Source organism: Sitodiplosis mosellana, unplaced genomic scaffold, assembly GCF_009176505.1.
Source record: "Sitodiplosis mosellana isolate CC-2019 unplaced genomic scaffold, AAFC_SMos_1.0 Smas_scaffold_1, whole genome shotgun sequence".
NCBI classification, from domain to species: Eukaryota; Metazoa; Arthropoda; class Insecta; order Diptera; family Cecidomyiidae; genus Sitodiplosis; species Sitodiplosis mosellana.
The window spans coordinates 22,845,023-22,861,089 of NW_022595244.1; the positions used below are offsets into that span (position 1 = coordinate 22,845,023).

At 36.5% G+C, this 16,067-nt stretch overlaps 1 protein-coding gene across 2 annotated transcripts; it reads right to left on the bottom strand.

Annotated features, from left to right (window-relative positions):
* Nucleotides 1–330: 330 nt before the first annotated feature.
* Nucleotides 331–12,180, bottom strand: LOC129580330 (neuropeptide SIFamide receptor-like). 2 transcript variants are annotated; one of them, XM_055470650.1, is made up of 10 exons: nt 11,938–12,180; nt 5,377–5,718; nt 5,086–5,267; nt 2,838–2,869; nt 2,635–2,744; nt 2,411–2,519; nt 1,986–2,307; nt 1,874–1,913; nt 1,721–1,796; nt 331–1,638 (listed from the first exon to the last, which is right to left on the bottom strand). In XM_055470650.1, the coding sequence occupies exons 2-10, from the start codon at nt 5,547–5,549 to the stop codon at nt 1,477–1,479; spliced, it is 1,206 nt and encodes a 401-aa protein (XP_055326625.1). In that variant the 5' UTR covers nt 5,550–5,718; nt 11,938–12,180; the 3' UTR covers nt 331–1,476. The 2 variants fall into 2 exon arrangements, with proteins under 2 accessions (XP_055326625.1, XP_055326624.1); XM_055470649.1 differs by having other exon boundaries at nt 1,874–2,307.
* Nucleotides 12,181–16,067: the final 3,887 nt, after the last annotated feature.

Sequence of the window (16,067 nt, forward strand, 5' to 3'; positions counted from 1 at the left end):
TTTTTTATTCCAAAACAGATTCTGTTTTTATGTTTCATTATTATCTGTGACTAACTACAAATTTAGATTATTAAACGTTATTACCAATACGATACTTGAAAATTTTCATTTCCATATATTATGATGTATTATGTTGTGAATTGGTTATTGTGGTAGCATTGAATTTAATACAGAAGTTTAGCTGATTTTTGGTGACCTGAACTTTATTGTACTCTGTATGCTATCTGTCTAATCCATCCATACATTGTGATGTAGTACATTTCATGTAACGGCTCAATTATAGTTTGTTATGCAATAACAAACTAGGCCCAAACTGGGTACTTTCGTAGGTTCTAGAAGACTCTACGCGTAGCGTAGAGCGAGAATGTTTCTTTTTTGTATTTAACCTATACAAAAATATGTGTTTGAAACACTTAAATAATATGAATAATAATATGCTTAGGTTCATCCTGACACTGGAACCAGAGAGAATCTGTTGAGAATCACGTACATTTGATTTTACCACTATACAAAAATATTTAAACACAATGTAAGAAAATAAATCAACTTTGCTTACTTTAGCGAATAGAAAAAATTCTCTGGCATAATTTCTATGTTTGCTATCAATACCGATAAGGTGCGTACATTTGTTGCCTCGGTACATTCAGTATCCATTTTCTTCGTCATTTTTTTTTTTTGATTGAATGAATCGTTAACGGTTGACGCACTTTATCAAGAATTTGTTATCTATTTGTTACCTTAGAAATATGATTTTTATCGCCATGCGTAGAGATCAATATGATTCTCACATTGCGAGATTCTCGCAACGCGGAACATATTGATCCACAATCGAAATGTTGATATCAATAGACGCAGAGAGTGAAATACATTGATGTTGACAGTATCGCTTTCCGGTTTCTGATTCCATTTGAAACAAAATAGAATTCACTGGTTCAACATTTATAAAGAATATATATATCTCATTTTCTTAATGCAAGCGGCGTTTGTGTGACCATACACGAGTCCTTATACAAATAGATTAAAATACATGGAAAATTCCTTGAAGAAAAAAAAATCTACCCCTCGATTCTGTGCCGCAAACAAACTTCACTGAGCATTATCTCGATACAATTAATTAACTTGAACGCGAAGTTGTTATGGAATTCGTATCGCGAAAGGGAAGCGCGCAACTAGAACATAGAGTCAATGGGTACTACGTGTTTGTGTTTGTGTTGGTATTCTAACGACAGAGTGACGAAATGTATGCGTGCTATATCGTTCGTTCGTATGGAGTTGTCCGCTTCTCTTTCGTTTTGATTCATCTCATCCGCGTGCGTCTCACGCACGAAATAAGTATGAATATTCGTTCAGTGGCACTCACCGAATATTACAATGTATGTCTATTTGTAATAAATCTTATATTTCTTCCTGAAACAATTTATCACCCTGATTGCAATCACATGGAAATGTAAAAGCTATTAGAACTGTTTAAAAATTTCAAACTTTCGATCCGTATTCGTTGCGACTGGTGCCCGAGAATCGGACCGATAGTGTCCGACCACTATTATTGAATTTGTAGACTTTGTAGTTGCCATCGCTGCGTGCTTGATGCATTGCTATATCGTCTTGAAATCGAAACGAGCACCGCATCATCAGATTCTATTCGAATAGACAAATCACAAACGACTTTTTGTTCATCAAACATGAAATTGACTCATCGTCAAAGTGATTAGAAACTTACCATGAAACTTATTCGGAATTTTTTATTCATATAACAATAGAGAATTGGATTGATGCTCGAATTCGATGCTCCCAACCTAAATGCCATAAAAACGGGTATTATTTATGTGTTTTCTTTTTGTTTTGGTTTTTATGCTTTTCTTTCTATGCGTACCATTGGGCAATTGGAACTAAGAAGTAAATGACCTCCTTAACTAAACAACAGAAAAAAAAGATGATTAGACTTCTTTCTGTTTGGATATTTAACCGAAAAGGGTAAAGTTCACCTTGACCTTGTTCGTCGTACAGCATTTCTTCCCAGAATTTGACGATGCAAAAAATGCAATAAAGTGGCAACCATGACAATGCAAACGTAATTATAACTACGAATACCATTTTAGTGACTTTGAGACGGCTCTTGTTGATTGAATCGCGCGTACTTTTGTATCCCAGATACTCGCCGGGTATGCTACGGTGGGCTACACTCCTCCATATTATGACATAACAAAATGTAATTACACTCAACGGTGCCAAGTAGCAGAGTATCAAATTAGCCAGCACGAAATAAACATTCTCCGAAAAAGTGGATGGCCACAGCTCGATGCAAACCTGACAGACAGTCGAGAAGAGAGAAGGGGTGAGAGAGTGAAATGGACGCATAGAAATATATACTTGCTACTTTTACTACTTTAATTGACTTTTTATGGCTCACTTTTCGATTACTGCCTGATTCAATTGGCTCCAACTGGAAAACGTACAACCAAGGCAAATTCACAGACAATGCAATTAGCCATATCATTGTTACGGCCACTTTATATTGCCTGCGTGATGAGTTGATGAGAGAGCAGAGAAAAAATTAGTGTATTGCATAATCGCCAAGCAGAAGGAGGAGAGAAAAAATCAATTTAACTGAATTAAAGTACGGAAAAAACGTACCTCGATGTAATTGACACATAGGGACATGATATTGCAATGCAGCGTTCGATCGAAATGGCCATCAGAGTGTTCACAGATGCTGAAACTGACACACCTTGCATGTACGACACCTATGCGAAATAGGAAGAGAGAGGCAGAAAGATGTAGCAAAAAGGTGCACACGATTATTCGTTACACTTTCTCCTAGACTTTCTCACACTTACCGTTTTGCATATGAAAGTGCCCAACGTCCATTCTAATTGTATTAAATGAAATGAAATGAAATCAAATTAAATCAAAAGTCTACCACGAATCATTATCGATACGGTAACATCCAATAACAAATCGTATTGATTTTCCCTGTACAAATATATTCAGGATTACGGTTTGATTCCGAATATTCATAAGCCCTGCTGTGACGATGTGATGACATCGGCGGTGGAGGTGGTGACAACGATAGGAATTGAGTGTGAGAACATTAATAACGTTGCGATGAGTAAGGAATTCAATTCAATACCATACAATGTGCAAATGAAGAACAAACATTGAGAACAACGCTAGCTGCTGATTAATTCAGATGGGTTATTAGCTGCATGTCTTCATTTGTGTATAACATTTGTCATACGATTTATTGTGCGGAAATTGATTAAATGTTAAGACCTTGATTGTGAGCATAAGAACATCAACACCAGCACCAGCACCAGCACCAGCACCAGCACCATCACCACCACCAACACACACCGGTTTATGTAATATACCCCAAAAAACTTGGTATTTTGTTAGAATTCGATTTGATGACGGAAGTTTGTTTTCATTGGAAACACGCTATAACTATGCGGCTTTGTTAGTTTAATGAACACTAAAAACAGTGAATGGGTTAGCCGCATATCAATCAGATAATCGTTAACCCGACTGAAGACAAAAGCGCACCACGTTGCCAACAACAATTCCTTTTCGTATTCGAAATGAGAGGCTAAATATACATATATATAGAGCTTGAATGCTAACAATGTACCGCATACAAAATAAACACACACCCGGTTTGCTCCGTTTCAATTTCGTGTTGAAATCACTTCCAATATCTATGCTGATGAATATTCACAAAATTCAGCATGACTGTTTCAGGCCCACTTTAACGACTCATTTGGTATATTCAGAATCCGGAGGACTTTTCTTTTGCATTTCGTCACCACCACCACCACACGGTAACAGTTTTAAAGTGAAATTGAAAAACCTTTTGACTTTCACCAAAACCACGGCATTACAATTACATCAATATGTGAGCACAGACAAAAAGTATCGTCCGATTTTTAGGCTTAAAATCTAAACAACTTTTCATCAAAGTTTTTAATCTCATCATTAAACGCTCAATGCTTTTCATCTGTACGTCGAATGAGTGTACCGTGTTGGATGCAAGAGAGTGCGTGTGAAATTTATCGCCTGGAACACACATTTCACTTAATTTATTAGAATAGATTACGAACAAGGCCGCTGACTCAATGAGCTAAGTTCGTCGGCTCGTGTTACAGCTTAAAAAAGAGAAAAACTTTTTGTTAAATTCCTTTTGCACCAAAATAAGCCTAATCTCAATGTAATAACTTTGCCACCTGAAAATTTGGCGCGCATATATGAATGAAATTCCATTTTCCTGCGTCTTATTTACGTTTACCACAATAATAATAAAGCGCGTGAAAACGGGTAAACAGCCAAAAGCCGTCTCTTTTAATGCTAATAGCGATGTTCTTTCTTCTATCTCAACACATTAGATCACGTGGATTGTGCATTTGTAGCACGAGAGTCGCTTGAAATAATGCTTATCAATTTTACGCTAATCGTACTATCGTCAGCATTTTGCGCATATGATTCACACGGAAGGGGAATTGCGGAGAAAACCCAAGAGAGCAATATTACAATTATAAATAGCACCAATTTAGAATCACAATTTAAACCGTTGTTATCAATTGCAGAGTGACAAATAAAATCCAATTGCAGAAATCATTCTCGTTCACTTTTCGCTTTAATATATGGTAATGTGTTGTGGTTTCAACACACACACACACACACACACACATTGAAACGTTGAATCCTAATTAATGACGCAATTAAATTTCTTTTTACATACACGCATTTTATACACGCTTTGAGGCCGTTGAACTGCCAAAGCTAATTTAGCTTTGCTTAGCTGAAAGATACGTTAGCTTTGAATGGGCGTACTTCATGTTAATGCTGAATTGCATTCTTTACGAGAAAGTAGTTTATCAGTGAAGATAAATCATCACAACAGTCTACGAGGAGGAAGCTTAGGCGATGATGTGGAAATAAATACATTTCGTAATGAATGCATAGAATGGCAATTTTTTCTTCAAATGATTTCGCTTCACTTCAATAATTTTTCATCGCGACAAAACCGCTTTCGATTTGAACAGGAAAATCTTTGGAATATGAATAAATCTAGCTATTTGTTTAAGTTACCTGGATACAGATTTGACACCAGTGTGAATGGTACACACACCACGTTCACGAGTAAATCAGCAATGGCCAAGTTTCCAATTAATTTGTTCGTCAACGTTCGCATTTGGGGTGATTTAGTAACGACTATGAATACGGCCACATTTCCAACCACGCCTATTATTGATATCATACAGTACGCGATACTAAAAATCATAAAAGCATATGAGAATGAAAAACGTTTGATGGGTCGGTCGCAACCAATTATCTCACGAGTTTTAACAGAAACAAAAAGAAAACACGATTTCAACTTACGTGAAGATAATTGATGTTATCATTCCATAGCGTAAATTGTCAATTTCATCGGCTGTCGTGGAGTCACCAGAAGTTGTGTTATTCGAAGCGCTCATGTAAGCGATCGAATGTAAAACCGTCCAATTAGAAATCGCATCCTGTGAACTAGTCATATCATCTGACGTGTAAGCCATTTTTGTTCTTTGTTTTGATCCTTATACAAAACTCTTGGAGGATTCTTGTACACAAATCACTGCGCTATCACACGGAAACAGATGTCATTGTAAGCTCTTTGAGAACATGCGTTCGAAATAATGTTGACTAAAAATAGCAGCCGTTTTAATCATCAACGTTATTCATTACCTGGAAAAATGAGAGCATCATAATTTCAGCATTAATTAGTTTTGTCATTGTGTAACATTTTCACGTATACAACACCCACAAAATATTAGCAATGCATTACAATGAGTTTAATACTTTCTCCGGCGTGAATAGGTACTTGTTGAATTAGAAACACCCAGAAAAACGTGCGAAAAAGCGACACTGAGTGAAAAATTTGCAAGATCAAACAAAAACAAGCAAACCAACTTTGGCTCTATAGAAAAGAAATATAGATACTTCTGTCGCCAAACAAAAGTTATATGCTGCTGAAATACTCGACAAACATTAAATACGAAAAATACGAGAATGGAAGCTTAAAATTGGGTATCTCAATTCAGTCGCGAGTGGTTTGTTTGTGTACGTTTCTTTTTTTTCAATACAAAGTAGAATGTGGCATGGCCGTCAAAATGAAAACATCAACACAAGAAGGTCACCTTTTGGAAAACAAGTGACAACGGAAAAATGTTCTTTTTACACTGTTTGCAAGTGTCCGCAAAGTGTTTCCTTGAAAATATTTAGATATGTGAATAAATTAAATTTTAAATTGTTTACATTTGGTGTGAAATATTTCATTTTCAACTCCTAGACAATTTCGACGATGTCTCTTGAGCGTCAGTTGGTGCTAACTGTGGTAACTGTGGGGTGGCATTCGGTGTTCCGCATCGAATTTCATATAAACTGTTTTCACGAGGATAAAGAAAATATTTTCCACGAAACGGTCCACTTTCAAGAGACAATAGCCCATTACAGTGTCTCGATTTCATCATCGATAATATTGTCCATTTTCGTTAATAAAATGGTTGGATCGTCGTATTTTTCGTTCGCAAATTAGAGGAGTTGAGCTTTTTCGGCTTCTGAATGACGCAATTAATTGTTACCACTTGAACATTATGGTTTTATGGTTCACAGAAATTAGGGCGTAATTAATGACGATTTAATTTCTCGCTTCTGATCAGTCAGCCGTTATGTCAACATGTTCAGGTAACCCGTCACACCGAAAAAGATGATTCATTGAAATTCTAGTCAGTCGTTGAACAAACTCCAGGCTCAACGGGTTTAATTCAGAGATTGATATCGGAAAGCAATAAAAGCATGTGTGTGAAGCTTGAGTGTCTCAACAGGTAAGCGAAAAAGGCACACGCTAACACTCCAACTCAAACATGCGTAACAGTTGGTGCGTTTCACTTATTCTTTTTTCTGTTTCGCATGGAACTTCGCTAGCGTAATATTGTCTGGCACGATATTCGGCTTAAAGTTGGAACATCATGCAGCGTTAAAAATTGATTTACCATGAAATTTGAATAATTTACATTTCTCGACGAAAATTATTCCTTGTCTTATTTAACCATGTACACAATGTCAATATCGAATAAACTCTCCTGTATTTTTTTTTTGTTAATTTAGGTTGGTTTTCCGTTCTGTCATTCAAATTTTTTTCGATGCCATTCATTTCATCCTTTTTCTCGCCATTTTACTTGATATAAATCTTTGAAATCTATATGAAATTGGTTTCGTACGCCAAATTGGGGACTGAAAAGCGCTTGATTTATGATTCTAACAATTCTCTTTTCCTTGCAGCTTCGCATAAAGCGGAAATGTATTACGTTGACACATGCAGATTATAGATACAAAGTGAGAGAGAGAGAGAGAGGCGAGGAAGAGAGAGCATCATTCCTTTGAGCTGGTGTTACATTGAGTTCTCATTGATTTATTCAAATTTTTGCCATTCATCCAGTTGACGAAGTTGGGCGAAAAGCAAGTCTGTTTGGCCAATGTATCACATGCGTAAGCATCGCAAAAGCTTATCACAAAAAACTACTTATCGAACAAAAGAATCAAATGAAGATTTATTGACCTTGAAACGTGCACAACAACAAATCTTCTTCCTTTAACGAAACGATTCCCCGACATTATTTCCATTGAATCGATACTCTCGAACTGATTGAGTAATGTCAATGTCAATGTCAATACAACGACCCAGCACACGAAAAACAATTACATCAAGAAAACTCTAAAAAGACAATGACATAAAAATGATTCGTCACATTCACTATGATTTTGATGTGTTAATCGCATCAATGACCAAAGTTCGCATTCGAAAGAAATGCCAAAAAAGGTAGGAACATCGATTTCAGCGATTTGCTGTCAATTATTGTGTACAAAATTGCTATTGAAGCAAAGTAAAAGCCATTAATCATTTCAACGATGCGTGATTAATTTTCGATATTTTTCGTCACATTTCTCTGGATAGCATTTATCGGTTTCTTCAGTCGGTCTAATGTCAAAACAATCGACTCAATTTAGACGAGAAATAAGCGTGTATGTGAAAAGGTCACAAGTATGCGTCCAAAGTTATTGAACATGATTTATTTCGTCGATCCATGGAAATCATAATAAATTAAATTTTCCGTCGACAGCACATTCTTTGCTCCATAAATTGTAGGCCTATCGATTCAACTCGAATTTTGTAGGCTGGCGGAAACAGATGAGACGATTCTTTATCAATTGTTGTCTGAGTGTCTGAAATTACTTGAACATGTTGGGCTGATTTCGATGCTAAAACCAATTAACATCAGATGATGACGGAGTTCGTAATGAGCAGATGAGCCATTAAATTCGATAAGCCATGAAAATGTGAAAGGGGTCATCAAAAAAACATGAACATTGAGCAATATTAAATTTTCTTCGTTTCCCCAATTTCTGCTCTATTGATTCGCAAGAGAAAAAAAGTACTCTTGTCTGTTGGAAAAACGAAAATCGGAATCTTTTATGAAGAATAATTTTGATATTACATTAAGAAGTATTATGTTTCACACCTTTTTAACTGGACCCAAAATCCGCATCAATGATTCATAAAATAAACGGAAGCAGTAATTCAGAGCAACTTCTTGCCTTAAGTGGTTGCAAAATAGCAGACGAAATATTACAGATTCGCCAAAAATAGCACCGAGTTCGCTTCGCATCTATGTGTGCCTGCCAGATAAATATTTAGCTAATATTCGACAAGAAAATCGCTTTTTGGCAATGTTTGGCTGACGGCACTCGAAATCCAATAATAATGAATGTCTAATGAACTGAATAAACTTCAGCTCCAACATTCATCGAATCTACTCGTAACTTGAGATTTTCAACGGATTTCCATGCGGATTTGACGTTGATTCAACAATTATTTGTTTAGTGTTTCGGCGGTTTATAATGGCCTTTGTTTCCTCTTGAGAACGGAATGCCATGATAAATTGTCGACTTTTTTCTGTTGTTTTGAGGAAAGGTTTGATACCCATACGTTGAGCTATATTCTATTCCGAACAACAATGCAAAAAGGATGGAAATTTCATGTTTGCATCGTTCTATTCCCCTTCGAGCGAAGATACGAAGATGCCGAAGAATGCTGATATAATAATAACGCATCACATGTAAATAATCGAAGGTTTATTTGTTCAAAATATTTAACATTGTGGATGCCTGCAATCGGAGTTTGAAAGACTTGAGTTTTTGGTTTGGCACCAATTTCGCATTTGTTTGAAGTTGGAAAGTTTCCTTGAGTACGGGTGTGAGAGTGTGTGTGCGAGAGAGACGGAGTGGGAGAGCTTTGAAATGCTGAAACGTGGGCTTTGCCCGCGGCTGTTGAATACTATTCATTCAACCTGTATGATGGAAATTATTGCTCGCATGTTGAAAACATCTTAAAGACATTCACAGTAATGCGTAATAAAAGGGTGTGTGTGTAGGATAAATCCTAAATGTGACTATGTAGAAAAAGGCTTTTGTAACATGTAATTCGTCGTGAATCGTGACACACGTCCCGATATTGAAGTATCACGTCTCGCTTGTTCCTAGCAAAAACACAATTGAGTGCAAAGTCAAAGCAATTAAATGTTACTTTATGAAGAGAAAAAAAAAATATTCGCCTATAACATAAGATGAATATAATATTCATTGAATAAATGTGCGTCACCTACATGCGTGTGTGATGACGACGAAAAATGAAACAAAATTGTGCTCGAATGTAAATTGTTTTTGTCTGAATTCTTGATAAGAGCTTTCCATTTGAGCTTATTTTTTTGCTCAAATTTAATTTTGAACAAGTTTATGCGAACAACGATGGCCTCAAACAAGTTATCAGACTGGTGCGATTTAAACCTTCTGTCGCCGTCGAAACTTGAGAGCATCATGAAATACGGATACACTTTCAATTTGTTTAACCATTTTTTCTTTGCATTTTTCTTAGATGCGTGAATGTGGTTTCGGTGTTTCGATTTTCTTTTTTTTTCCGTTCAAATTGTGTTTTCGTACATTTCACATACATACAATGCACAACTTGTATCCAAGTGCGTTGACTTGGGACGATTTGCATATAAATGCTCACTCTCTCCTTCTCCTTCATCAATTACTGGTAAAACAGGCAAAATTGGTTTAAGCCATCCTCAAGAACTGTTGAACGTTGTCTTCGTTGCTCATCAAAACTTTCTCCATCTGCAAGCACTTTACATTTTCGACGGTTTACATTTTCCACTTAAACGGTTATTTCGAGTGTGTTTGAGGCATCTCTGCCGCCCATCTCTTTTGTTTTGGTTTTTTTTCTCTCTATCTTCCCTGGACGGGATGGCAAACAGGCGGTTGCTATCGTGTGAAGCTTTCATTTTTTATTCATTTGGCACATGACACGTTCAATTAATTCATTTGGGGAAACTAATTTGTGCGGCTATTCACGTTTTTCGTGTACATAATATCGCCCAACTTGCCAAAGCATCTTCACGTACGCGGAATAAAATTGACAATTTATTCGGCCAATTCTATTTCTCGTGTAGTTGTCGTTTGTTTTGAAACACGAGAATTAACAGCATGCTGCGACTTACATAGCTTTTCAGCAAATTGACCGAATAACAATGGCCAAGTGAGCAGGCGAACGAGCGCCTATTTCGTAAATTCTAAGCCGTGATGAAATGAATACACATAGAATGGAATAGAATCTTGATCCATTTAAATGTAATAAAAGAGAGCGGAAAATGGCTGAAAAAAAATATTTCCTTTTTCAATTCGCTAGAAAATGGTTTCGTTTACTCGGCACTTTCTCCAAACAATCTCATATAAAGTATATGATGTTGAATGCGTAATGAAAAAAAATTGGACTCATTCGGTTTCTACTTGGAGCGCGCTAAACGGAGTGCGTCATGGATTGCGTGGTTTACGGTTCAAAATGATACCAAACACCGTCCAACAGTAGAAAGCACATCTCATTGCTGTTTCATTCGTGTATCACTCTCACATTCCCTTTGCAAATTCGGGACGTACTTTTACGCAATATTTCATCTAATTAAATTTATTCGCTTACATATTCAGCATCGTAAAGAAGATGCAGTGAAGTGATTTATGTGCAAAAATTGCAATGTCCTCAACGAAAATATGTTCAAAGCGTTCTGTATACCCAATACCACGCCCTCATTTTATCTTGTCTTACAATACCACAACCCGCCGCATCATTTTGTAAAAAGCCGAAAATTCCGACGGAAAAAGTGAAAACACAATTTCCGTTCGATGTTTACTCAGGGAAAATAAAACAACCATATTCTGCTGATTCAACGTAAAAGTTTGCATTAGGGAATAAATGGGTATTGTTTCCAATTACGCAATAAAAATATTAGGAAAGTGGAAAAAATGGGAAAATTGCGAAACAATTTTATGCCTTTATGCACTGAATGCCTGCTGCCGTTCAATTGTTCCATTGTTATTTTGCAAAACTTTTTTTTTTCTACGATAAAATACCTTAATTCGATTAGCGTTGATGGACATTTGTTGATGGAGGAAGTCAACCGGGAATTCAATTATTTTCCATTTTTTGGTTATTGTTGTTGTTTGTTTCGTTCATTTTATTTTTGCTCGGTAACGAAATAACGACCAATAATTTTTGCCACGAACATGATACACTATGAACACATCGAAACACAAATAATTTGACCAAATTCTAGTTTTAATCAAATGGCCGCGAGTTCAATCATCTGACGAAAATTTGTTTCAACAACATAAAAAAAAAATTGTTTCCAGCCAAGACCTTTTATTCACTCTTCGCTTTTCGCAAAAGTGAATTTATATCGTGAACATGAAATGTTCTCCAAAAAAGTAGATAATATCATAAGCAAGATGGAAAGAAGCCACTGAGCCAGAAAAAAGCGAACACATTAGTTCCGTTTCACTCATACTTACCGCTTGAAAATTGTATGTGGGAATTTTATCAAGATCATCCGCAGGGTTTAGTGGAAGCTTAACTTGTCGGCATCAATAGTCACTTTGATACATTTCCAAGAAGCGATATGTTGAATCAAATTTTCCGAAAAAAAGAGAGCTATTTGTTCTTCCGGCACTTTGTCCAATATCACGCGATCAATGCAACAACTTCGAATGGGTTATCAAATTCAATCAAATTGAATTCACGTTTTTTTTTCTCGTTTGAAATTCAATAGGTCATGTTCACACTGTTCACAATTTAACTCTTGTTTGATAACGTTCGACTTGGGAATTCACAACATACTCTCAAAAATGGAATAGACTTGGGAATTTACAACGAGACAGAGCTGCGAGTACTGCGAAAGATGCAGACGCGTTCGCCACGACTGCCAAATGTGTTCTGATGTTGATGACAATAGTATCTGATTCGTAGTGGGAGCGTTATGCGTAGCACGAATGGCAATGGCAAAAGTGCTAATGTTGATGCCCTAACATGATTGTGCTTGTGTCAGGGAAAAACCGGAAAGAACTGAACAGCGAACGCCACAAAAACGGAAGAACATCGAAAGAGGTGTACGTAGGCACGGATTGATTCGACTCGACTCGGCTTTCGTTCTCTCTGTTTTGTGTGGTTGTGTATTTATTCAATGTCAGGGTTTATAATACTGAAATATTCAAGGCATTGCATAACAGGGTGAACCGAAAATATACTGCTCTCTCCCATTTGTTTATTAATTGGTCGTCAATGGGCAATTTGTTCTACGGCTAAGTCGTTTCCGGTCCAGAATCAACATATAACCTATACGGTTTTTTGATTGAACCTATCAATTTTCGAAGAGACTCTTCAAAAGAGTGTATGTATGCATGATGACACCCACTATATGTTTCTTTATCTTTAAAAATATCCTGTGCACGGGAACTCACTCGTAGCATGCTATAGCCTTTTGTACGGTAAATCACATCGAATATTGCCGAATCGGATGTTCAAACGAAATTAGTTTGAACGTTGCGTATAATATAGCTGACTGAGATAAATCGCATGCAATTACATTGCAAGGATTTATAAGTTCAATGTAAAATCTTATGTGTAGTGTGTATTGCAAACATAAGAGAAAAGCGCTTTTCCGATAATAATATGGGATCATCATCCGACTGATTCATCTAACAACAACGGCTTCTGTTTACTTTCCCATACGTATTCCGATATTTTCCCTTTGGTTTGGTTGTTTTTCGGCACGAATGTCTACATATACGCATTTTTTGTCTCTCGCCCTCTCTCACTCGTAACCAAAGCAATTCTTTCAATTGTGATTGCTTTGAATGCGATAATAGTCTCGTTTAGTATTAAGCCAATCTGGCGCAAACATCGTGTGTATTATTGTTTTTCTTCTGCCCCCGTATCACACAGCAGAGCACGAATGAACATGCGAGCGAGAGAACAAGAGCAAGTGTGAGGCTAGTCTAAGAGCATAAGTGAGCTTCTTTCAGTTGTTCGTGAACAATGAATTATCATAATATGAGTTAGATTCTGAGTGTATTAGCATTTTTAGTCCGCATACGCTCACGTAACATCACTTCTACCTCCTCCACTTGCTGTGCATAAAGCAGGATTTATATTCTCTTCAGACAATCTACAGTAAGCAAGGCGGCAGAAAAAAAAACACATTCATTGTCATCATTCAATTTATTTCGATTTATATCGCGTGTACATTATTGTAAATCGCGATTTTCGACTGCAACTTCAGCAAAAATTCATTCATTGTAATTTCATTTATCCCTCTCTCTCTTTCTCAACGAGGGGTAGTCTCTTTCTCCCAACTAAATGATGGGATCATTTCTTTGGCTGCCGAGATTCCATTCACTTGATAAGAAAGAGCATTTAATATACACGAGCAATGAATTTTTTCATTTCAATACCGACCATCGACGTCATGATAATAGAGTCATGAGGCTTCCGATGGGTATCCCAATATGGTACGAACACTATATTCTGCGCATAAATAATCGTAGCTGTTGAAGTAAACATATTTGCAATGGAAAAAGGTTCGTTCGACGAATCTATTTGGCACCAATCATCTATTCAATATTAATAATAATCAATTTAGACACATTTTATATCGACTCAGTCGCCAAGTGGCAACCGACATTAACTCGTGAACATTTTTTTTTTGAAGTTCCATGACAATCGAAAATCCATATAGTACACACGCAACAGCAGCAGTGATACTATATAAATTCGAAATTATTGTTGCAATGTCAACAATTATGAAAGCAAATATCCATTCGTCTTGTTATACGCTTGTGTCTGTCTCTGTCTAAACCAATGGGGCATTTCTAATTTCATAAATTTATTCTCCATGTTAATGCTTAGGCCGATGGAATGAAATAAAAAAGCAGATATATTCCGAATGCGATGAAACCGGAAAAAAAGAAGTTTACAAAAAAAAAGAACAGCAACAGCTCTCGGAACTTGGGTGACTTCTTTCATTCCAACCAAATACGTTACACTTGTTCGACGTTACATATTAGACTTTTTTTTCTTTGCAAAAGTTCGCCCATTATTTATCAGTCATTTCCCTTATTCGGAATGGAAGATGACTGCGAATACACACCCTCCGCTACGCAATTGCGGCCAAAGTTAGCAAAGTTCAAAGGAATTAGGCTGGAAAGTGAATTTGATGGGTATAACATGAGTTTATGCTTGCCTTTACCCAATGCACGACTGCCACCGTTTTTTTCGTCTCTTTTTTTCTTTCTTGGATTAAGCATTTTTTCCACGCACAGCATTTCATGTCATTTTATTATCATTCAACTAAAAGTGTATAAACGCCCACGTGATAGCATTTGGTAAAACATTACATGCCCAATTGATGTTCCGTGTCAAATGAGGACGAGAGTTGATTGCCATATGCTTGACGTTTAGCATGTGTCTATGTGTCTTATTAAAAAGCTTTGGTATTTCATACAATCGCCGGAGTTTACCAAACGAAAAATTCCGACACGAAAAGGCCGCATAAAAGTACAAATGACGTGACACGGCTCCGTTTGAAACATAATTTATGCATTGAGCCGCTATAAAAAAAATCTCTTGTCTTTAATACATAATTGTATTTATATACATTTTATTTCCGTTGACTTGCCTCAGACTCGAAAAAATCCACAACAACGAGATCACGACTGATTCAACTGTTGTGATTTAATCCTTCAGTAATATATTTTTTAATCATCTTCGTAACATTCGTTTTTACGAATCTTTCGTTTTCTTGTAACGGGCATCACATGATGGCAACAACAACAACAACGATGTTACCGAACAGTGGCACAAGCAAGAAAATGGGAATTTCATAAGGCGTTCGTTGTGTGTTTAGTCAATTTTCATCAAACATGTAAGAGTAAAAAAGAACAAATTTATCATGGATATCTACGGAAGTATAATTTTTTTTTATTTTTCCGGTTTATTTCTCCTGTGAAGGGAACAACTTTTTGGATTTTTTTTTCAATTACTATTATCGTATTTTTTTCCCTCATTTCTGAACGGTTTCATTTATTATTTATACCAGCTACTGCTCTAGCATATATTTTGTTGCATAAATGGAATGTGTCAATGCGATACGGGAACAAGTCTGGAGTACACCGAATTTAAGGAGGTTTAATACATAAGAGAGTCTTAGAAAATGATTTGATTATATCAATATATAAACATAGCTCATCAATCATGCAAAAGCCGATAAAATGATTTGATTCGAATTGAAGTAAACCTTTTTTTTCTCGTGACTCGTACTAACTACAAGAAATGAACAAGTCAAATGCTTGTTTGTTGCTTTCGGTTGAATTTCAACAGTTAGTCGAAACTATTTGAGCGTCAGACATATGCGATGAACGCATCGTATTGAGTTCGATTGGTTTTGAATACAATGCGATGTGTACGCATACAATACACAGACACAAATGTGCAGAGCGACACCCGAAAAAACATGAATTCGAAAACAGTTTTGAGATGTCATCGCACCGTGGTTTGATTATCAATCTGTGTTGATGCTTTTGGTGTGTCGCACTCGTTACACTAATACGCGTTGACAGTCGAACAACAGATTTTGAATCTCTGTCGG

What these genes read in the sequence shown, in the direction of transcription:
- LOC129580330 (XM_055470649.1), bottom strand. Translation starts at nt 5,549, where the DNA reads ATGGCTTACACGTCAGATGATATGACTAGTTCACAGGATGCGATTTCT. An exon ending in AATCAGGCAGTAATCGAAAA is followed by an intron (nt 2,308 to 2,410) that starts GTGAGCCATAAA and finishes ACTGTCTGTCAG; the next exon opens with GTTTGCATCGAGCTGTGGCC. An exon ending in AATTCCGAATAAGTTTCATG is followed by an intron (nt 1,639 to 1,720) that starts GTAAGTTTCTAA and finishes CTATTCGAATAG; the next exon opens with AATCTGATGATGCGGTGCTC.